This window comes from Myodes glareolus, chromosome 24 (assembly GCF_982192425.1).
Source record: "Myodes glareolus chromosome 24, mMyoGla1.1, whole genome shotgun sequence".
In the NCBI taxonomy this organism is placed as follows: Eukaryota; Metazoa; Chordata; class Mammalia; order Rodentia; family Cricetidae; genus Myodes; species Myodes glareolus.
In genome coordinates, this window is record NC_142049.1 from 3,170,105 (window position 1) to 3,193,656 (window position 23,552).

A 23,552-nucleotide genomic window follows, 5' to 3' on the forward strand; every position below is an offset into this window, starting at 1 on the left:
TGGTGGAGCCTCGCGGCGCCATGCGCCCCCGCCTGGACTCCACCTCCCAGGAGGCAACTCAGGGAGCCGGCTCGAGACTGGCCCGCCCCACCCGCCCTCGGGCCAGCTGGCCTTAAAGGGGACGCGGCCCAAGTGGCCGCCCGCGCGGGTAGCCCCCGCTCTGACTCCGCCCCGTTTCCCGCACCTCACCCCTCACCCCCCTCCGCTCCGTCCCGCAGCCCAGCGACCGCGCAGCAGAGTTTCACTGTCCAGGTCCATCTGGGGTTATGCGGAGCGGGGTGGGTGGAGTTGGACATCACGGTGGCAGCAGCATCCCTGAGGTCTGGGACCCCCCTGGAGGGGAGCGGAGGACCCGCCCTGACCTAGCCTGGCCCAGCCTAGTCCAGCCTGGCCCGAGCGCCCCGCCCAGGAGTGGGTTCTGAGGTAAGGCCTGCTGAAGTCCAGGAGGTAAGGGGGCCCCGGGTGTGAGGGCTGGTGGCAGGGAGGGGGGCAGACAGTGTCTGCACCTGATGTTTCCAGGGCTCCATACTTACCCACAGGGTTCTGAGAGCTCGAGAATGGGAGGTGGGAAGTCTAGGTTCTTCTGAGCCTTGCTGTGTGACCTTGGGCTAGTACTGCCCCTCTCTGAGCCTTAACCATCTTCGTCAACTGAGCATAGAGGTGGGCCAGCTCCTGCCCGCTTCAGTATTGAGAGCACACACGCCTAGTACCACGAAGCCTGGCAATGTTTTTGCGGAGAAACCCCAGTCCCAGTCCGGGCTGGCCAGGGGTGCGATGGTAGAAGGAAGGGAGAGGAAGGGGCCCCAGCGAGAGTACAAACCGAGGATCCGGAGGCTGCCTGGTCATCTTAGCTTCCCGGAATCTGGATCCCTTGACAACCCCTGCAGATTGGAGAACAGAAGCGTAAACTAGTGTCCCCTGCTCCCAGAAAGTCTGGGTTCGGGGAGGGGGGGTGCTAGGTTAGTCAGGGATAGTTCTGGAGGCAGGGGTTGTGTGGCCAGTCCCAGAGGTGGAACAATGCTCCTGTCATCTTCCGTCTTCTCTCTCATTCTTCTTCAGTAATAGGGCACTTGCCTGTCCCCAGCAAAACACTTGCTCGGGGCCAGACAAGGCCTCCTAGGAGGAAGGGTGCCATCAGGGCTGCCTTGGTCAGGCACTAAGTTAAAAAGCGGACCTTCTGCAGCTCAGAGACCCCAGGGTGCCCCCAGGAAGCCTGGCACCCATGGAAGGAAGTCAGGGTGTGGGGTGTGAATGTGAGGGGCCGAGGGAAGGTGAATCCCCCCATCCCTAGCATAGGGCAGGGACCTGCTGACCCTCCCGCCCCCTTTGGAGGCCATCTGGGAACAGCTGCCCTAGGGGCTAACCAGGAACAGGGTTTTAAATTCCGCTTTTCTGCCTTGCTTGTGTGGATCATATCTGGAGTGGCTAAGGCCTCTTTCGATCTTGTCTAGTGGCTTCTGTGGGATGTCTCACAGATGCTCAAGGTCTGTGGACCAGGCCCAGGCAGAGGAGGGGGCGGGGACTGAACTCAAGGTTAAGCCTGTCTCTGGAAGCTACTTTTCTGGTCACATCCTTGATTTTTATCCCGTGTTGCTGTCACGTGTCTCTCGTCAATAGCTAGGCACACCTCCACGGCCACCTCTGTACCTTCCAGGGCGCTGGGTACAGAACAGGATTGGATCTACTTCCTACAGCATCAGGCCCTAGCCAGGTGGGTGAGAGAGTGTGCTGAAGTCAGACTGCAGAGAGTGAAGAAGCCAAGAAGCGGCCTTGGAGCCAGACCTCTGAGACTCGCTCTGTGGAGGGACAGGGAATGAACTGCAAACTGGGCATTGCGGGATGAGTCAGAACCAGCCGGGAGAGAAGAGACGAGCCCTTTCCAATAGAGAGGACACCAGGAAAAACAAAGCAAAACAAAACAACAAAACACAAACCCTTCTCAGATTCCCATCTATGCCCTGTGTCAGTGTTGTGGCTCCCAGAAAGCCCCAGTGCCTGGCTTTCGAGTGTGGGTTTTGTCGGAGGGGGCTAGTGGCCTTGAGGTTCTACGTAGCCAGGCAAGAGGGAACTTTTCAGAAATGAGGTTCATCTGACGGCATTGCTGAGAGAGTTGGGCCCAGAGAGAGGCTGAGGAGGTGATGAAGGCTGAGCTGATCACTAGAGGTCTTGTCTCTTTCTCCCTCTCCACAGCCCCTAGGTGGTGATAGAGAAGAGCCAGGTCTGCCCAAGCAGAGGCAGGGAACTGTCAGCACACAGCCGAAAGGCCAGGGGTTATCCACGAAAAGGCCAGGGCCTCTTGGAGGGGTGTTGCTTCTCCCAGGCAGCCTGGAGCATACGGAGAGAAGGTGCCTGGGCACCCAGGTTGGAAGGCTGGCAGGGTGAGAACACAGCTCAGGGCCTGGGCAAGGGCATCAGCCCTGGCTGGAAAAGGCCAAGAACTAACTTCCATTTGGGTCCGAGAGGCTGAGAGGTGAAGGAGTTGCTTCCTCCATAACCAAGGCCACCATGGCGGCTGTGTCTGGCTAAATTAAAAACTGCGACCCTCCAGGACTTGTGCCTTTAGTGGAGCATGGATCAAATGAGGGAAGGAGGTTTAGAAAACTGCTGCCCTGGTCCAGGCAAGAGAAACAGAGGACTGATGTTGGGGGAGCGTGGAAACAGATGAACTGAGGGAATTCCTAGAGGCAGCTGGCAGTACGTGTTCCCTCCACGACAGAGGGCCAATAAGAGACTCATGACTGCCCAAGTCACCATCTTTTTTTTTTTTTCTTTTTTCTTTTTTACACTGACCTAACCCTAGGAGTGGCAGACGCAGAACAGCTCCCGTTTTCCAGAGAGAAAGCTGAGGTGCTGGTTCTGAGGGGAAGCCTTGGCCCGTCCCTGATGCAGGCTCTAGCGAGGAAGGGCTGCTGCACTTGGTGTGGGGCTGGCTGCACTCAGAGCCTGTGTGGACACGCCATCCCTGCTGGGTAACCCAGCCTGCTCCTTGAGAGAGGTGGCCGACAGCTCCTTCCGGGGGCGGGGCGGGGCGCGGGGGGGGGGGAACGCCAGCTGATTCTGTGTCCTGGAAACGTGTCTCCCCCTGCTCCCTACGCCTGCCCTCCTTCTCTGGTCTGCGACCGACCAGCGTCAGGTGAAGTCAAAACCTCTGAAGCTCTTTTGCATGGATGCATCCAGGATATCGCGGAGTGGGTTTATTGGTAACCATGGTGACAGCTGACCCAACTGCTTGCGTAGGAGTTGGAGCAGGTAGCAGGGCTGGTGCTTTGTGGAGAGGCCAAAGACTGAGAAAGCTGGCTCCGGCGATTGGAACTTCGGGTGGTGCTGGAGGAGGGGGGCTTCCAGCTGCTAAGTGCGGCCCACCTGAGGTGGTGTCAGGTAAACTGGCAGGGAATTGTGGGGGTTTGATTATTCGGTTTCTGCGGTTTAATCTAAGGCCATTTAGCCCCATTTTTAAAATGAGAAAAGCAGCCTATATAGATATATAGATATTCCTTACTCAAGGTCACACAGCACAGGTCTCCGTTTCTACTTTGATTTTTTTTAAAATTGTTTTCTAGAACCTTCCCTGGCTCCAGAATTCCATTTGTGCCTGCCCTTTGCCCTCACCCTCTATACATAATGGCAAAGTCTCATTGATTAAGGTTTCTTCTCAGCAGTGTACGTGCTGGGCTTTCTTGGCAGCCAGGGTTAAGAAGCACAACCCACCCACTAGTCTACGGCCTAGGGGGTTGATGACAGCAACTGCCTTGTTCTAGGCCCAGGGTGATGTGGGGATGGGGATGCCCTCCTGTTTTCTGTTAATTCTTCTTGTGGTGCTGGGGATCCAGCCATGGCATTCCCAGCCTCCAGGCTAGTCTCGAGAGGTCTGCGGATCCTGCTTTGCACCGCCTGTTGCTCCCTCTAATCACATCTGCGTCCGCCGCAGGGCTTGCGCCTCCTTAAGGACCCGAGACTTGGCTTCCAAGGCAGTGGGAATTGATGTCTCTTGAGAATTTCCACTCTAAGGGCGTCTTGTTCCTTTTCATAGCCCAGAGAGTGAGAGGTTCAAGGGGCAGGGTAATCTTTCTGGTAACCAGAATACATGCCAGACAAGCCTCTCTCAGAGTAAACATGAGTCTCACCTACCATCCTCCTACTGCCTAATTGAGGAGGCCCTGGACATTTGACTGCTTTTTCTAAGGCGGAATCATTATTTAAAGAGAGCAATGAAAGCCGGCTCTGGTGGTTCACACCTGTAATCAATCACAACCCTGAAGAGGCTGGGGGAGGACACCACGAGACTCAGGTTCGCCTCAGCTGCAAAATAAAACCCCATCTAGAAGCAAAACATACAAACAAAATGAAAACAGATAAGCAAACCCCAAGAAGCAGGCATGGTAATTCATGCTTGCGATTTGAGCGGCTGAGAGATGGGAGTGCTTGCCTAGGATCCTGAGGCCCTAGGTTCTATCCCAGCATTATCAAGCAAATGGAACTCCACAGTGAGTGCTAAGAGCCCTCGGGGTAAAGGCCCTGTTGACTGAGGCGGCCAGGCTAGCATGTGGGGGCCACTGATCTGGGCTACAGTGTACCCTACAGCCACGGAACTCCAAAGATTCTTTGTGTGGCACTTGGTGTGGCAGATGCCAGCCACTGAGAAGTAAGCTTGGTCCCTGAACCAGACAGCTTACACCTTGGGACAGATTTAAAGAAAGGGGCCCCTGGAAAGAGACATGCAGTAATTAATGACAGGGCGCAGTTCTGAGGCAGGACACAGAAGTGCGAGTCTCCATAGAGCCTGGTGTGTAGTTGGTTCCAGAACAGCTCAGGTTCTGAGTCAAGTATTCTGGCCCCTTGTTCAGAAAATGTCCGGCTGCCCTCACCCAGCTGCAGTGGGAAGCTTCGGTGGTTTTCATGGACTCAGCAAATGAGGCGGCTACTGTGTGTTGGGCTTTGCCTAGGATAGGATTATGCAGAGAAAGGGCCCTGCCTTCTCTTAGGTACCCCAGCTAGATAAGGAGTGAGCCAGCGGTACCTGTGAATATCAGCCTGAGACTCAGGAGCCAGATGGCTCAGTGTGCAGGGCTTTTATGCCACAAGGCAGTGAGGCCCTGACTCACCCAACACATGCCTGCTGTGTGCTAAGCCACATGCTAGGTGCTGGGAGGCTGATATACAATCCTTGACTTCACTGGTGGGGAGGCCGGCACCAGTCAGGGGCTGTAGAGGAGCTGAGCAGGGTGTTCTGAGGTCTGAAGCAGGGAGGGAGGTCTAGCGAGGCTGCTCGGAGCGCCCGCTAAGTGTCTTGGTTACTTTTCTGTCACTGTGATAAATGCCACAACCAAGGCAACTTGTAAAAGAAAGAGTTTAATTTGGACTTGATGGTTTCAGAGGGTTCGAGTCCACGATGGGTGAACAAAGGCATGGTAGCAGGAGCAACTGAGAGCTCACATCTTGTTCGGTAAGCAGGAGGCAGAGAAAACTAACTTCTGAACCCTAAAAGTCAGTGATGCGGCACCCCCAAGACCACACCTCCCATTTCTCAAATAGACCTTTTTGGGGGATGCCTGTCCGTGAGCCTGTGGGGGGGGGCATTCTCATTCAAAGCACCCCACCAAGCAAGGAGAGGAGGGGGTGGATGCATGTGACCCGAACACGGTGGGCAAAGAGCAGGGACTGAGGCTGGAGGGCTGTGGAGCCAGGCTGGGTGGGAGGGCCAGTGAAGGCCATTGGGATGATAGGCTTCACCGGTGGCAGCTGGGAGAGGGAACAGGCTTAACCTAGAGTTTTCCAGGTGCACAAAAGCAACCGAAGGGAGCGAGGGTTTCTTGTGGCTCCCTTCTCAGGTGTAACAGTCAGGGTGGGGCGGTCACGGGGCAGAACTTGAAGCAGGTGTTCGCTGTGCGTTCAGGAACGCAAGGGCAATGAGGGCTTGTGGTCCCGTCACTTTCTCCTCCCAGCCCAGAGGATAGTGGGTGGGTCTTTCATCTCAAATCAATCAAGATAACGCCCCACAGGTGCCCAGAAGCGTGTCTTGCAGGCGATTCTAGGTCCTATCAAATTGATAATACCGTAATCGACCGACCGCGAGGGTGGCCTGACAGGACCGGGAGTGTCTCACCTCGGAAAGGTGTTTTTAGCTTTTAGGAAAAGCAGTTTGCCCGGTGTCTGATAGTGGAAGGGTCTTAGAGATAAGACACATGTGGTATAGAACTCTGCAAGAGAAGTTTCCAAACATGTCGGTGATCTGAGAAAAGGGTCCTGGGCGCAGTGACTTTCCCAAGACTATTTACTGCGGCTAGAGCCGACACCTATTTCAGGAGTGTCTGCAGTCACCAGAGAGCTGAGTAGGCACCCAGCAGCCAGAGCTGGAATTCCCAGGGGCGGGGCAGTGCCACTTTGTTCTGCTTCTTTGCGATAAAGATATTCGTGTGTGTGTGTGTGCCATTTTACAGGCGAGAAAACCGAGGCCTTTCTCTGGCGTCAGCACCCACGATTCTGGGCCGGGGTGTGTGTCAGAGCGCCACCCTGCTCCCTGCCCTCAGCCGCGTGTGGCCGTCATGGACAAGATCCTGGAGGCCGTGGTGACTTCGTCCTACCCCGCGAGCGTGAAGCAAGGACTGGTGCGGCGCGTGCTGGAGGCCGCACGTCAGCCCCTGGAGCGCGAGCAGTGCCTGGCGCTGCTGGCCCTGGGCGCGCGCCTCTACGTGGGTGGCACGGACGAGCTGCCGCGCCGCGTGGGCTGCCAGCTGCTGCACGTGGCGGGGCGCCACCACCCCGAGGTCTTCGCGGAGTTTTTCAGCGCGCGCCGCGTGCTGCGCCTGCTGCAGGGCGGCGCGGGGCCCCCCGGGGCGCGCGCGCTGGCCTGCGTGCAGCTGGGGCTGCAGCTGCTGCCGGACGGGCCGGCGGCCGACGAGGTGTTCGCGCTGCTGCGGCGCGAGGTGCTGCGCACCGTGTGCGAGCGGCCCGGGCCCGCCACCTGCGCGCAGGTCGCCCGACTGCTGGCGCGCCATCCGCGCTGCGTCCCCGACGGCGCGCACCGCCTCCTCTTCTGCCAGCAGCTGGTGCGGTGCCTCGGCCGCTTTCGCTGCCCGGCCGAGGGTGAGGAGGGCGCCGTGGAGTTCCTGGAGCAGGCCCAGCAGGTTAGCGGGCTCCTGGCGCAGCTGTGGCGCGCGCAGCCCGCAGCCATCCTGCCCTGCCTCAAGGAGCTGTTCGCCGTCATCTCCTGCACAGGTGCGTGTGCAGCCCGGGCTGGGGCGGGCACTCGGGCTGGCCTTGGTGCGGGTTGCGCAAGGTGGCGGACTGCAGTGCTCGTTTTTTAGTGAGCAAATCTACCGCGGGCGTTTGCTGTGTGTGTGTGTATGTGTATGTGTATGTGGTGGGGCTGGAAATGCGGGGAGCACACTACGTGGAGCGGAGGATGAGATCAGTTTGGGAGGGCAGAATGATGATGGGTCCTGGGTTTTAGGGTCAGGAAGGCTTGGTCTGGAGTCATTAGCGTCTGACAGTGGGGGAGCTGGAAGGCGATTCCTAAATTCAGGCTCTATCTTTTAAAAAAAAATTTATTTCACGAGTATGCGTGTTCTGCCTGTGTGTTATGTTTGTGCACTGTGTGTGTGCCTGATCCGCTGATATCAGAATAGGGCACTGATCCCTGGAAGTTAAGGATGGTTGTGAGCCACCTTGTGGATGCCGGGAACCGAACTATGTCCTCTGCAAGAACAGCGAGAGTTCTTAACCGCTGAGCCATTTCTCCAGCCCCTGAACTCCTGACATCCAGTTGCCAGCCAGCAGTGGATCTTAGATTCTAGCGTGGATGACTGAGCTGCGGGCTATGATTTTTCTGATCTTAGGACTGTCGTGTGGAGTGGGGCAGGGGGGAGAAAGCCAGGGCCAGCCTCTGTACCATGGCCTGTCTCCTGTACAATTGCACAAGAGTTTGGCATTAAATGTGCCGTCTCACATCCCCCGTTTTGTGTAGCTACACCTGGAACGTCCTTTCCTCCCAAGGCTAGTTCCAGCCTGAACTCTTCCGCAGGGTGTCTCTGCACGTTTGGGTGTCAGCTTATGCCAGTAAAGGGTTTTGAATGACTATGTTAAATGGAATCAGAGGCTTTGATGCTGTACGCGGAGGGGAGGTGGCCCCATGTGCTATCTGCCTAAGTAGTGAGAGCAGGAGGGTATGGAGAGCTCAGGCTAGCCCTGTTCCAGAGGAAGAGCCACCGTCCAGCGCCTTGGCCAGTGTGGTCCAGCACCTCCCGCTGGAGCTCATGGATGGTGTGGTCCGGAACCTCAGCAATGACGACAGCGTGACCGACTCCCAGATGCTGACTGCCATTAGCAGGTGGGTGCTGAGGTTAGTGGGTGTGGGTGGACTTGTCCCCCACTTCTCTCAGAAGCTCTTATAGGTTGGGGACTCGGGCTCTCCGCGGTCAGAGGCCAGGCTCTCGTACCTGTTTGCTCATCTGTGAGATCTATGGTCCTCCTCTGCTTGGCCTTGGGTTAGATGTGAAGGACACAATCCTGTCCCAGTGATCCCACCAGACTGGGTGCTGGCGTGTGACTCTGAACCCTCGGCTTCAGTTTCCTTCTCTGAGAAGCAGAAGTGCATGGTAGGATGAGACGATAAAGATGGGGGCTGAAGGAGTGCCTGCCCCCGAGGACCTGACTTCAGAATTGAGGAGGCAGAGATGGGCAAATCCTGGGGGTTCGATGACCAGCCAGCTTTAGGCTCTTGGGAAACCCTGAAGACCAGTAATAGAGCAGGGCACCTGCTGTCCGTTAGATTCCGTTCTATAGGCACACACGCATGAAGACACATGCACACACGGTGGAAGTACTTTTTGGCGTACTTTGAGCCTGGAAAAGATCAGAAACAGAGTTTGGGTGCTTTTCAACTCACTGCATCTGTGTGTGTCCCCCTCTTTGGATGTTGTCACCCCGTGAACTAGCTTACACTGCCTGCCTTGTGACCTCTGACTAGGCAGCCTGTACTCCTCTCTTCAGGCCTTGGCCTGTGCAGACCCCACTGACCTGGCATGCCTCCCTCCGCTGTTCTTCCTGTACCCATGCACAGGGCACCATCTCCATTGGGTTCTCCTGGGTTCCTTGTCTTTAGTCGGTGAGGGTGTAGGTGGAAGGGGCTTGTCTTCCAAGAGCCACTCCTGCCCCAGGCTTCTCAACTGTGTGACTTTGTTTCCCTTTCCTCAGCTCTAAACTGATCATCCTTGGGCCCATCCAAGAATGTGTTTGAGGATTAGGTAAAAGTGAGCTGCCTGTGAGGTGCAGCACAGCATCATGGGAACGTCCGCTAGGGCCATTATTCTTCCTCACGGTGGCACCGTCAGCTCAGTATCTGAGCTCGGTGCTGGTTCCTGAGCACTGACCGCGTACTAGCCCCATGCGCAGTCCGACACACGGCCCTGGGGGGGACACTGCAGGCAGGGTCTAGCTGTTGCCCTCCCATGTGATAGTTCTCAGGATGGGGACTGTCTCCATTTGCAGATGAAGTCCAGGCTCAGAGGGGACGTGGCTTGCCCTGGTCCCCAGCAGGGACTTGGTGGAGCCAGAGTTCTCAGCTCAGGCTGGAGCCCTTTGCCAGGATAGCCCGAAGTCCCTCTCCCCCTTCTCCCCCGTGGTCTGGTACAGTGGGTGAAAGGGTCTGGCTTCCCTCTGGAGGACTGTGAGCCATTTCTGCTGGGCATGGGGCTCATTTGCATTTCCAGGAGTGTCCCTTTGTCCCTGTGCGGGTGTGAGTCAGGACTTCCTGACCTGTCTCTGAGTCCCTGGGCTCCTTTACTCTTACTTCTGGGCCTCCCCTGTCCCTGCATCACCGCCAACTCCCCTCACCAGGATGATCGACTGGGTGTCCTGGCCCCTGGGGAAGAACATTGACAAGTGGATCATTGCCCTGCTGAAGGGCCTGGCTGCCGTGAAGAAGTTCAGCATCCTGATTGAGGTTTCGCTCGCCAAAATCGAGAAGGTTGGTGGCCTCTGTCTGAACCTGGGCTTGTGGCCTTTCCCCTGGTCTCTTCTGGGCGCAGTGCAGGCGTGGGGTGCAGGGTCTTGGGGCCACTGTGTGACGGGGCTAATTCGCTGCTCCTCTCTGGGCCTCAGATCGCAGCTCCTTTACCCTGACAGCTCATCCCAGGGCATGTCTGCCCACCCATCGCTCGCCCAACCCTGGCTACCTGCTTCACCATGCATTGCTCCATCCAGCATCGAGGCACGTCTGTCTGTGTTCTTGCGTCCATTGTCAGCCTGTTGTTTTCACTCTACTTCTGGGTCAGCTGTGGCCATACTTGGCTTTGGGTAGCAGCCCGGGTCTGGGGACCCCTGACACGAGCTCTTTTCCAGGTTTTCTCTAAGCTGCTGTACCCCATCGTTCGGGGGGCTGCCCTGTCTGTCCTCAAGTACATGCTCCTGACTTTCCAGCACTCCCACGAGGCCTTCCACCTGGTAAGGGCCCTGCTGCTCTCCTCCACCCGAGACCTAGCATGGTTTTCTGCTGGGAGTTTTGAGGCCAAGCTTTGGGTCTGAGCACAGGAGGCTCAAGGCCCTCCTGCAGAGGTGGGAAACAGAAGCCAGAGGATGTGTGGCTCCCAGGAGCACACTGTAGGATGACAGAGCCGGGCTTGGTGACAGCTACAGTTCTTCCGGGTCATGGGGTCAGGAATTTGCTTCAGGTGCTCGCTTTCCCAGCTCCCAGACACGCCTTCCTTCTTGAGATAAAGAAATGACATTGGCAGAGGGTTGGCAAGTGACTGGTCCCAGAGAGGAGGTGGACAGGGAGGGTTCCAGCTGAGTTTCTCTGATTCCCAAGTCCCTGCCCCTCCTGCCCTTTGTTGCCCACAGCACTCACTGGCCTGGCTTTTAGCTCAGGCTCCCCTTCTTGCCCTCCAGGCTCTCCTCAGCGAGGGGCTCCTTTCGAGACCCTCACATTGGAGCTTTAGTTTCCACGGCTCCTGGACAGGGCAGTAGCTTTGCGCTTTCCAGTTTGTCGAGATGAGAAAAGATCAGGACCAGGGATGAGGACCAGGTGTGTCGCTATGGTGACCTTAATCTGGGATGGGGTAAACCCCAAGGATGGTAGGGGAGGAATGAGGTGGTCCCTGTCTAGAGCCTGCCACGTGTGCACACCGGCTTCCTATTCCTGGCCCTGTGTTCCTGTGGCCCAACTCCCCATTATGATGTTGGGATGTCAGACCCTAAGGGGCTTGAACAATTGAAACTCCTAACGTTGCAGAGCTGAGTGGGCTTTGAACTGAGATGGACCCGATCCAGACACCATGAAATCCTGACAGATTTCAGAGCCTATCTGGGCCCCAGGAGGCAGGGCTCAGTGGCAGCGCTCTTGCCTGGCACGCACAAGGCCCTGGCTTCTGTCTCCAGCACCATCAGCCCCCACCCAGTCAACCATAACTAGATGTTTAAGCTCCTCAGCTCACTCAGGTGCCTGACGCGGTCTGAGCCTCAGCTGCTGGGCAGAGACGCCTGTGGCCGCCGGCTGGTTGGGTGAGGCTGAACAGCTAACCTCAGCTCTGAGGAAGGAATTGTTTATCTTGCTTTGCAGATAAAGAGACTGAGGCAGGGAGTCTTAGAGCTTGTAAGGAAGATGACTTTGCGTGTGGTGCTCAGCTGTCCGTAGTGAAGGAGGACACGGGTCACATGCGTGTCCCCTCCATCCGCAGGGGCCCCCTCTTTCAGTTGAGCCTCAGATGGGTAGCCTGGCACCCGCGCTAACTCCCCTCTTCTCTTGTAGCTTCTCCCTCACATTCCTCCCATGGTGGCCTCTCTGGTCAAGGAGGACTCGAACTCCGGGACCAGCTGCCTGGAGCAGCTGGCAGAGCTGGTCCACTGCATGGTGTTTCGGTTCCCAGGCTTCCCAGACCTGTATGAGCCTGTCATGGAAGCCATTAAGGTGAGTGGACAGCCTTCTCTGAGGCTATACCATGGCTTGGGAGTAGCTTCCATTACCCGAACCCCTGCTGTTTCTTGTGACCTGTCTGGGGCCATTGCGTGAGTCAAGAATGTGTGGGTCATCTTTTCTCATGTGTGTGTCTCCGGGCCTCTGTGTGGGCTGCTCCTTCTGTAAGCCCCTTCCTTCACCTGACCCGTAATAGGTCACAGCACCTACTTGCCATTAGATGTGGGCTCCAGGGTCTCGAAGACTGCCTTCAGGGAGCCTTCCCTGGGCTCAGTGTCCGCCTCACTTCTTCCTCAGGTTTCAGCAGGGCCTTTCGGTGACTCCTGCAGTACTGGCACTGTGTGTCACATCTCCCGAGCACTCCAGAACAGGGGTGACACCTGGCTAATAGGGCTAGGCTGGCGTCCTGCCCTCAGCCAAGCTGAGGTTGGGGTCTGGGGACCCAGGCACAAAGCAAACCAAGATGCCTTCTGTAGGAGCTTTTGGAGGCCATTGGGGCAACAGATCTGCTTACAGGAAGTCTAATCTAAGGACCACTGATAAAGGGGGAGGGTCCAGGTGGGGAAGAAGTCCTCTTTCAGAGGCTCTGATGTGATGCTCACTCCCACAGCAGACCCGATGCCCAGGACACTTCTCTACAGAACATCCGGGCATGTGTGTTCAGACTTAGAGACAGCTTTTCTAGTGTGTGTGTGTGTGTGTGTGTGTGTCTGTCTGTCCATATATGAAGAGGGCATCATAACAGATATCTTTTAAAGGACAGAGCTGATCTTGCAAGAGAATTGAGGGGAAACCTCCAGGGAGCCCCAAAGGAAGAGAAAGCTGAGTTCCCAGATGGTGAGGGGGGCCGAGGATGATGCCTTGGAGCCGGGGTAGGAGGATCAGTGACGTGGCCAACTTCAGGCACAGAGGGGCTTGAACTGGTGTCGAGAAGCCCCCATTAACCTCCACTACGGAGTGGTACTGTGAAGCCCCTCGAAAGCCAACAAAAAGGCTTCAGTGTTGATAGGAAGAGTGGTCTAGAAAAAAAAATACATGCGGTCCAAAACAGAAATTGGAAAAACTTTTCTGACTTGATGTAGACCCTAGATAGGAAAAAAATTAAAAGAATTTGTAGCCACCAGGTTTAGGGTTTGAAGATCAGACACTTGGTGGTGTTGTGGGTATTGTTATCTGTGTAGGCCTTGATTTAAAAAAGTATAAACTCACAATACCCAAGGGCTGTCTGGTAGACATAAAACAAGCCAGCAATATCAGGCTGTATTGTAGATGAGTTAATCTAGAAATTACTGTTGTAAAATCCTTCCCAGGAGCCAAAAGCTATGTCTATCCGTTCCCCCCTCCCCCACACCCCACTTCTTTCAAGGCCCCAGTGACAAACCCAGGCGAGTCTGCCAAAGTTCACTCCTGGGAACCAGCGACTTTATAGGCTTCTCTAGAGAACATAGGAGGGAGGAGGGGCTATTGACAGGGTGTGGTGATCCCCCTGTAACTGCACCTGGAAAGCCTTTACCCAGCAGAGATGAGGCCTTCTCTGTGGCCATATAGGTATAGCCCCTCTAGTCTTCCCTAACCGGTAGACTCTCGCCTCTCCTTAAGGCCGCGTGCAGTTAAGGCAGAGGTGTGTACAACAGGTGGTGGGTGGTGGGGAACTTCCTGGAAAGAGTAGTTTGTTAGGGTCTGGAAGACACTTCAGAGAACTCGCGGGAAGGGCCCACAGGGTGGGGAAGGTGAGTCTAGTCTGGTAATAGCCAGTGGTATGCAGGGGGCCTCAGAAAGGCCTTGAATCCAGGCAGAATCTCTCTTCTTTGCTTAGTAGATCTGAGTTGCCCAGGCTGGCCTTGAACTTGAACTCTTCCTTCAGCAACCACCCACGTGGCTGGGACGACAGGCAGCCTTTTTTTTTTTTTTTTCTGTTTTAAAAAGTGTCATCCATGAGAGGTGACTGGTGTACCCGATAAATGATCCTGGGGAAGGATCAACAAGAATGTTAACAGTGTGGTCAAGGCTGGATGGGGGCTCAGGCAATGTTAGCTAGCACAAAACTCAGCTGCCTTGAACTAATCTAGGGCTTTGTGCTCAGCCAGAAGGATGTGCTGGTTCATTTTATGTCAACCTGAAGCAAGTGTGCTTTGAGTAGGTGAGACCTGCATGGACTCATGTTTGGATGCTTGGCCCATAGGGTTTGGCCCTCTTAGGAGGTGTGGCCTTGTTGGAGGAAGTGTGTCCCTGTGAAGGCAGGCTTTGAGGTGTCATAGTGGCTCAGGCCACTCCCAATTTAGCAGTCGCTCTTGTCGGTGCCTGTGGATCGATATGTAGAACTCTGTTACCTTTCCTGCGTCGTATCTGCCTGGATACTGCCATGTTTCCCACCATGATGACATGAAACCGCAAACCAGCCCCAGTTAAATATTTTCCTTTATAAGAGTTGCCCTGGTCATGATGTCTCCTTCCAGCAGTAGACACCTGAATTAAGATGCCATGGCAGAGTCATCAGAGAGGGAGCCTCCTTGAGAAAATGTCTTCAGAAGATCCTGTTGTAGGCAAGCCTGTAGGCATTTTCTTAATTAGTGGTTGATGTGGGAGGTCCAGCCCCTTGTGGGTGGGGCCATCCCTGGGAGGGTGGGAGAGTGGTCTTGGGTTCAATTAGAAAACAGGTTGAGCAAGTCATGAGGCGAGCAAGCCAGTTACCAGCACCCCTCCATGGCCTCTGCATCAGCTCCTGCCTCCTGTGTCTCGCTCTACCTTAGTTCCTGTGCTGACTTCCTTCAGTGGATGTGAAGTGTGAGCCAAATGTGCCCTTTCCTTCCCAAGCTGCTATGGTCATGGTTTCATCACAGCAACGAGAACCCTAACAAGGACAGAAATTGGTGCCAGGATTGTGGGGCGTTGCTGTGACAGACTTGATCATGTTTTTAGGGGGACTGTGGAAGGACTTTTGAAACTTCGGTCAAGAAAAATATTAAGGGCTCAATGAACTCTTCAGTGGGAACGGGAAAGAAAAGCTAGAAACTGTCGATAGGAATGAATGCAGACAGTGGAGCCTGGCTTGTGAAGGTCCGGAGGGAAGATTGAGAGTTGCTGCAGGACTCTCCAGGACATTGAATATTTGCTATTTTGAATTCAGATTCTGTGACATTATCTGTGATTGAGACCAGCATCACTGAGGTGAAATCTGGGAAGTGTTTCCTGAGAGTCAGCACACGGAAGCTGTGTGTGCCAGAGGCAGCCAAGGTTGTACCTCGTGCTGGCAGCTGAACTTGGTAGTGTAAGTCTCCCAGGTGGTACTGGTTTTGAAGGCATGAGGGGGTCGTGGAGAGCAGCTGAGGCTTGGCACTGTGAGAGGTCAGGAGAGGCTGCTGAGGAAGGTGTTCCATCAGGAGCAGTTGACAGCCCAGGATCGAAGGGGTCCTGCAGAGAAGGCGAGGCTCCGCGCCAGGAAGAGCGCCCAGGAGACACTAGTGAAAGTGAGGCCCAGTTGCAGCAGAGACTCCAGCATTCTGGAGGTACCAGTATCTAGCTTGAATGACCACCAGGAACAGCGCCAATGGTGGAGTGGAGCTAGCTGGTGCCTGAGAACATAATCCGTGAGCTGCGGAGGAAGGAACTAGAGATGATGGCCCAAGCCCTTTGGGAGGAGTCCAGAAGATTTTGAGTAGATCCCAGGCAGTGGATGTTAGGGTTTACATAATGGAGTTTGGTTTTGATTTGATTGTAAATGTGCCCTGGTTCTTCCCTCTTGAAATAAAAAAGTAACTAATTTTTGATTTTATAGGATCCCACAGTTGAGACTTTGGGTTTTAAAAGAGGCTTTGGATTTTTTTTTTTTAAGAGGATTTTTAAAGTGATTGAATTTGTAAGACTGTGGGACTTGTAAGTTAGAGATTGAAAGTTTCAGAGTATTTCACAGTGTGATGTTAAAATTTGGGAATGCACACGAAGGGAAAAGTTGTGGCTTAGTGGATTTGTTTGTGTCAGGTTGACAAAGGGGCCATTACGCTGGCTCATTTTATGTCACCTTGACCCAAAGTAGAATCGTCAGCAAGGGGGGAATCTCCAGTTGAGAAAATGCCCCAGATCTGGCTGTAGGCAGGCCTGTGGGTATTTTCTTAGTGATTGATGTGGGAAGGGCCAGCCCATTGTGGGTGGGGCCATCCCTGGGCTGGTGGTCCTGGGTTCTGTAAGAAAGCAGGTGGAGCAAGCCAGTAAGGAGCACCCTTCACGGCCTCTGCATCAGCTTTTGCCCTGAGTTCCTGCCCTGTTTGAGCTCCCATGCTGAGTCCCCTCAGTGATGGAGTGTGGTGTGGAGGTGTGGGCCAGCTAACCTTTCCTACACGAAATTGCCCATGGTCATGGTGCTTCACCACAGCAATGGGACCCTAACGGTGACTAGTTAGAGGACGTGTTGGGAATGCCTTGATATCTATAGCAGCGTGCTGTGCTCAGATGCTTGTCTCTGATGTCACTAGAACTGGTGTCAGGCAGCCTCTTGGTGCAACTGTTGAGTGTGACCAAAGATAGCCTGGGAAAGCATGCTGAGCCCTGGGCCTGTGACAAAGGACGACCTCGGAGGCCTGGACCTCTCACGCTGTTGCAGGACCAGTGCCGGGCATGACTGATCTGCCTGGAAGCTGGCTCTGTAGTCTCACACTGGGAGGCAGAGTGGGGTCATCACTGCGACCCATAGAGTGCCAGACGGATGGAGGGAAGGGTATCTTCTGAAGACACCGAGGCACCTGGCAGTCAGTAGACTGAATCAGAGGCTTACTAAGCACTCTCACCTGCTGTGGCGAGAGCTAGGGCTGGAACTGAGGTCTCGACACCACTAGATCTGGCTGACGGCCAGTGCCATCTTGGCTTAGCATGTCACCCCTGGGCTCTGCCCGTAGCAAACGTGTTAGTTGCCTACTGTGTTACGGGACTACACAGTCCTTTGCTCTGCTGAATCCTAGTTTTTTCATCTCTGAGGTGGGGATTGCTCCTTCAGACGGCACCTGAAAGGTGGCATAGAAGCCTCTCACGTCAGAATGAGACCCTGGCATGAGCTGTAAGCAGGGGCTGCGCAAACACCTTTCCAGATGCCTCTGAGTGTGTGCTTGGGGGAGAGCGGTGGAGTCGGCTCTGCAGCTACCACTGGTGTCTGCTGTTCCTCCTCAGGACCTCCACATTCCCAATGAGGACCGTATCAAGCAGCTGCTGGGGCAGGACGCCTGGACCTCACAGAAGAGCGAGCTGGCTGGCTTCTATCCCCGGCTCATGGCCAAGTCAGACACGGGCAAGATTGGCTTAATCAACCTGGGCAACACATGCTATGTGAACAGTGTCCTTCAGGCCTTGTTCATGGCTTCCGAGTAGGTGCTCCTCTGCTTTGCTCTCTCTGTTTCATCTTCCCTCCCTGCCTCCCTCCCTCCCACCCCCCTCCCACCCTTGACAGGTTCTTCCTCTGTAGCCTAGGCAAGCCTGCCTCAGCCTCCTGAGTGTTGGTATTGTGGGTGCAGCTGCCACATCTCCTTTTCTGCCATTAAGAAAGTGCAGTGTCCATCACCCAATCACCCGTGGCTCCTGGTACATCTTGTGGCTTGCTTGCCACGTTGAGCACCAGATGAAGATGGACGCTTAAAAGAAATCCCACACTAGCTCAGAACTGAGACTAATAGAGAGTTATTTATTTAGGGGTAGACTCACAAGTCACAAGCCTTCTGCTGGAAGGGGGAACAGCAACCAAATCCCGCAGTCAAAAAAGAGGCCGGATGCTTGCTTTACATAGGCATAAATAGTATAAGGGGCCACGCCCAAGTGGGCGGGTAACTTAAAGGCTACTGGCTGTAGGATTTCCCACAGCACCCTCAGGCCTCCATCTTTGGCTCTGGGAAGAAGAGCTCTTTCTGGCGTGCCTCTAACCATCAGTTTTCTAAGCTACGCATGGGCGCCGGTGTTCTCACTGCCTGCTGGGGTGAACTTGGTGGTGGTGTGCTTCCTGCAATGCCCACACGATGATGATGTAAAATATAGCAAAAGGATTGGCTGAGTAAATCCCTTGTGACTGTGTGAGGTCTTGTGGTGTTAAGATGCTACAGCCCTCTGCCTCTCACTGTCTGCCTTTAACCTTGTCTGAGACCTGCCGTGGAGCGCCGGGTGCTGCCCTCTGGGCAGTGGCTCTGAATGGAGCAACGTGGGACTGACCTGACCTCCTGCTGTGAAGGAAGGCAGCGTGCTTCAGGGACAGTGGGTCTCAGGACACCCTGACCCCACAGGCTCCATGCAGTGCCAGGGAAAATCTTCTTTTAGAACCTGCCTGGTTTGAGGGCAGAGACTTACTTAACTCAGTGTGGCTCTGGGCCAGGGCCCTGAGCAGGGGCTGCAGGAATGGGTTTGAGGGCTGAGGTTGGGAGTGAACGAGTCCTTGTTATCGTGTGGAGCGTGCCAGTGCGTGGGGTGATGCTATACCTTCTGGAACGCTGGTGTGCCCACCTTCGAAAGCTGGCATGTTTGAGTCCTGGAGTCATGGGGTGTCGGAGCTGGGAGAGAGGGCAAGGGTCACCTTGTTATTCTGTTTGTTGTATCCCAAGGCCATTACAGAATTCATGGCCCCAGCCACACCAGACCAAGTTGTTCACCATCTTCTCCCTGGTCTCTGGTCTCATCTGGAGCAAATGCCAGAGACTCTGGTCGGCCTGGGTAGGGGAGTAGCGGCTCCCTGGGGCCTTGGCTTACCCTGGGCTCCTGTTTCTTTTGAAGCTTTCGACACTGCGTGCTCCGCCTGACTGAGAACAACTCGCAGCCCCTGATGACCAAACTGCAGTGGCTGTTTGCCTTCCTGGAGCATAGTCAGGTGCGTGCTGGGCACAGTGGGGCGGGGCGGGGAGGCAGTGCCCGGTCCTGCCGACACTGTTCCTGTCTCCAGGACTTGCCTTTGCCTGGCTAGAAGCTTCCATTGCGTGGATTGAGCTGCTGAGCCCCAGCCCCTGCTGGCAGCAGTTCATAGCCAAACTTCCAGGCCCCTTCAGTGTCCTGATGCAGGGGCTGCAGGTGGCGCCTCTTCCTGGGCTGTGCCACACCAGCCTCCCTGCAGAGTTCAGTCCTGGGCACTAATGCATTCTTGTCTGCTAACTGTGAACACCTCGGTTACCTGGGTCTCTGACCCGAGTATAGAACCCAAAGCCTGAGGCTGGGGATGTGGGAGAGCTTCTCTCTGGTGCTGGAAAGGGGAGAACAGGCTGGGTGGGGTTGATGGCTCATGGAGGGCGCAAGGCCTTGGGAAGGTGTCATGGAGGAGGCCTCTGTGCCCTGGGGACTCATTTTCGCAAAGCAGGGGATTAGGCAGAGAAAATAATGAACAAAGGCCAGGAGAGACTTATGTGGTCTGTGAGGGCAGAGCAGATTCCTAGAGAGTTATCACCAAAACGATGACGCCCACTCCTGGACTGCTTGGACCGTGGAATGGGATGTGGGTCAGGACCAGCTGGGAGGGGAAGGGTAGGAGACTACCGTATTTAGAACATCATATAGATAGATCTCAGGCATGGCAGACTGCCTGTTGCCGGGCATGTGGCTTGATCTCCTGACCCCACCTTTCACTTGCCTTGTCCTAGAGGCCAGCCATCTCTCCCGAGAACTTCCTCTCTGCGTCCTGGACACCCTGGTTCAGCCCTGGAACCCAGCAGGACTGTTCGGAATATCTGAAGTACCTGCTGGATCGGTAAGGAATGCGGTGTGGGTCCTGAGAACACTCGGGGCGACAGCTCGTCCCTCTGAGCGGGGTTGGATCTTCCTTGCTGTTCTGAAGGACAGAGAAGGTGTGGACCATAGGTGTCCAAAGATTCTAAAGTACATGTGAAGCCCGGGAGGGGGCTGTCAACGTGTGCATGAGTATCCAGTGTGCCACGTGAGCCTGCTAATCCTCATCACACAGTTCTAGGGCCACCTTTACGTAGGCGTGTGCTACGCGAGTGTGTCAACACAGAAGTACAGGGATGGGAATTGCTTTGGCGGGGTTCTTACATGTGTCTGAAGCATGGCGGGCAGTGTGCTGGAGGCGGGCCTGCCTGTCGGTGTGTACACCCTGCCTCTCTGCTTGTTCCAGGCTTCATGAAGAGGAGAAAACCGGGACGAGGATCTGTCAGAAGCTCAAGCAGTCCAGCTTGCCCTCCCCACCGGAAGAACTCCCTAGCTCCCATACGACATCTGTGGAGAAAATGTTTGGAGGCAAGATCGTGACTCGGATATGCTGTCTGCACTGCCTCAATGTTTCCTCTCGGGAGGAGGCCTTCACAGACCTCTCTCTGGCCTTCCCTCCTCCCGAGCGATGCCGGCACCGCCGCCTGGGCTCGGTGATGCTCCCCACAGAGGATGTGCGAACCCAGGAGATGGCACTGGCCACTAGAGCCCCGGCAACACAGAGGCAGAGGAAGCACTGTGTCACAGGGGATGCTCCCTGCACTGGGCTAGACATAGAAGGGCTGGGCATCATAGGCACCGGTGGACAGAGTGGGCAGGAGGAGAAGGTGGAGAGGGAGCAGGCCGGGAAGGAGAAGGAGGCAGCAGAGGAGGAAGAAGAGGAGGAAGGAGCAAGGGAAGAGGAGAAAGAGCAGGGGGAAGAAAAGGAGAAAGAGAAAAAAGAAGACGAAAAGGAAAAGGAAGCCGAGAATGGCAAGGAGAAGGAGGGGGACAGCTCGGGTCCAGGGACCCACAGGGATGCCGCGGTCCCGCCCAGGGAGCAGGTATGTGGCCCTGAGGGTTCCCGCTCTGTACTGGACCTGGTCAACTACTTCCTGTCCCCGGAGAAACTGACAGCGGAGAACCGTTACTACTGTGAGTCATGCGCCTCCCTCCAGGATGCGGAGAAGGTGGTGGAGCTGAGCCAGGGTCCACGCTACCTCATCCTTACACTACTGCGCTTCTCCTTCGACCTGCGCACCATGCGGCGCCGCAAGATCCTGGACGATGTCGCCATCCCCCTCTTGCTGCGCCTGCCGCTGGCCGGGGGTCAGGGCCAGGCCTATGACCTCTGTAGCGTGGTGGTGCACTCTGGGGTGTCCTCAGAGAGTGGCCACTACTACTGCTATGCCCGGGAGGGCGCTGCCCGGCAGAGCCCCGTCCTGGGGTCCACGGACAGGCCTGACCCTGAGAACCAGTGGTACCTGTTCAACGACACCCGGGTGTCTTTCTCGTCCTTCGAGTCCGTCAGCAACGTCACCTCCTTTTTCCCCAAGGACACTGCCTATGTGCTCTTCTACCGCCAGCGGCCCAGGGAGGGGCCTGAGGCCGAGCCTGGGTCTCCCCGAGTCCGAGCAGAGCCCACCCTCCACAAGGACCTGATGGAGGCCATCTCCAAAGACAATGTCCTCTACCTGCAGGTGAGTCCTTTGCTGAGGGTCAGTAGAACTCCGGACACCCGATGCCACGCTGGGTGAGGACCTGGCCCGGCGCAGTCACCCACATAGGCCAGCTTGTTCTTCCGAGTCATTCTTAGTTTTAATCCATCCACTTAGTGGAGATCCGTGCTTAGTGAGGGATATGTTGGCGGCTGGAAAGGCACACCCCTTAACCTCAGGAGTGAACCCTGAATAACAGCACACACTGAAGCTGCTAAGAGTGGGATTAGTAGGCAGGGACTGCTTCTGGGGTTCCTAGGGGGTCCACTTCTTCAGTGGCCTTCATGTCTCAGTGTTCTCCTTTGTCCCCGCCTCAGGCTCCCTTATCAGAGTCCAGAGCCACGGGGCGGCCACGGGGCTCTGCGGGTCCTGCACCTAGAGTTGGTGTTTCCTGTGAGGACCGGGAGGGCATGGGACATCAGCCTGCTTCTACGTTTGCTTGGCCCTGCAGCGGAGATGCGGCTTGGTCAAGTCTGAGAGAGGCTGATCTTACTTTAGCAGGGAAGGACCTGCTCATGGGCAGAAGATGGGCCTCATACCCCAGGAGAGGCAGTGAGGGGCAGCTGGAGGGCTTTTCTCGAGGTCCCAGGCGGGTTCTCAACTGGTCATTATCCTAGTGATCAATGGGAGGAGAGTGTAGAGTTTGAATTAGACCTGAAGTTCTCCATCCTGCTCCTGGGGGGGGGGGGCGGTCTGGGATGGGGAGGGGCCTGGAGTGCTGACAGCGTTGTGCTCCGCCTACTTCCTGTCCTCATCTGTTTCCAGGAGCAGGAGAAAGAGGCCCGGAGCAGAGCGGCTTATATCTCTACACTCCCTGCCCCTCCACACTGGGGTCGGGGCTTTGATGAAGACAAAGATGAAGATGAAGGCTCTCCAGGGGGCTGCAACCCTGCAGGTGGCAATGGTGACTTCCATAGACTGGTCTTCTAATGGGAACTCCCACCCATGGGGGTGTCGCAGTCAACCTCAAGAGTGGGGCCAGGTGGGGCTCAGGGCCCCGGGCAGAGCCCTCTGCCATCTGGGGTCTTAAGGAGCTGCGGAGGCAAGCCCAAGGTGAAGCAGGTCCTTTCGAGGGCAAGGAGGATGGAGAGGGACTATCTGGGATGTCAGCCTACAGCTGAGGGTCACAGAGAAGCTGAAACCCAAAGCTCCTTAGGCAGCATCCTATTAAGATGTTACGGGAGCAGCCTGGATGAGCCCACTCTGGGCTTTGCCTCCCTGCAGGCCCAGGCAGCTCAGGAGCCAGGGTGGTGTCCGTTTGGTGTCCTGCATCCGGAAGCCCTTCCTTCTGTTCTAGTTTCTTCACCCAGTTCTTCCTCGGTATGAGAAAAAGCACAGCTCAAGTCAAGCCCTTGCACCAAGGAGGGGACTGTGTTCCCTCTGCCTGTCCTCTTGTTTCTTCAAGGGGGTCCCTAAAACGAGGTCTGTGGGTGCCTACACCCGCCGTGTGTTTCTGAGGCATTAGTGGAAGGCAGCATAGCACAGGATTGGAGGTAAGAGTCTTACCTGCCCCCTCACCAGGCAAGCCACTGGGAGAGCCCCTCCCCTCCCCTCCACTCCCTTCCCCCGCCTCAGTGCCTGAGATGCTGCCAGTGCATCGCCCGGCTAGTTAAGGTCCTGAGTCCTTACCCTACTGAAGACATTAGTCTGTCGAAAGCCATTGTCATTTGAGGAAGCTAGCTGGCTTGGCTCCTCTGCTAGAATGTGTGGGCTGGGTAGGTATGAACTGTGTGATGCACACGACCTCACTGTGCCCTGAGACTACTATAGCCCCTTCTCAGTGGAGAAGAAACCTGTGTTCTTAATAGGAATAAAACTCGCTTCTCTGAAGCCTGTTCAGGCTGCTGTTCTTCCCGCTTGAGCTGCGGCGTCTGCCATCCCCTGGGATGCTTGCTTGTGTCTAAGCAGTTTTGACAGAAACTTGGGCCCCCCCGATAGGTAAGGTGAGGATGTGCCCATGACCTGGGGACTTTAGATGTAGCAAGGAGGTGCTTGGTGCTAGGTCTTGGAGGCTCCAGAGCTGGCAGCCTCCTGGGGTAGAGAGAGCAAGGGTGTGGCTGGGGATGCTTCATGGGATAACTTGAAGCAGACTGGTTTGCTGGGTAAACACAGAAACCCAACAATGACTTTTCAGATTCCGAGAATTCTGAGCTACCTGGAAACCTCTGTCATCACTGCCTTCCTCTGTCCCTTCTCTGAGAAGGAGGTCATAGCCTGTGCCTGGCTAGACGAGGTGTGGGCTGAGACAAACTGGGAAGCAGGTCTCCGAC

At 55.6% G+C, this 23,552-nt stretch overlaps 1 protein-coding gene across 4 annotated transcripts; it reads left to right on the top strand.

Annotated features, from left to right (window-relative positions):
* Window positions 1–102: 102 nt before the first annotated feature.
* On the top strand, window positions 103–23,112 carry Usp35 (ubiquitin specific peptidase 35). Of its 4 annotated transcripts, none has more exons than XM_085682971.2 (12): window positions 103–423; window positions 5,374–5,443; window positions 6,438–7,215; window positions 8,194–8,326; window positions 9,835–9,964; window positions 10,339–10,440; window positions 11,744–11,902; window positions 17,066–17,259; window positions 18,647–18,740; window positions 19,501–19,607; window positions 19,992–21,264; window positions 22,048–23,112. In XM_085682971.2, exons 3-12 carry the CDS (start codon window positions 6,543–6,545, stop codon window positions 22,210–22,212), a joined length of 3,030 nt encoding a protein of 1,009 aa, XP_085539097.1. In that variant the 5' UTR covers window positions 103–423; window positions 5,374–5,443; window positions 6,438–6,542; the 3' UTR covers window positions 22,213–23,112. The 4 variants fall into 4 exon arrangements, with proteins under 4 accessions (XP_085539097.1, XP_085539096.1, XP_085539098.1 ...); XM_085682972.2 differs by lacking the exon at window positions 103–423 and adding an exon at window positions 3,054–3,378; XM_085682970.2 differs by lacking the exon at window positions 5,374–5,443.
* The last annotated feature ends 440 nt before the right edge of the window (window positions 23,113–23,552 follow it).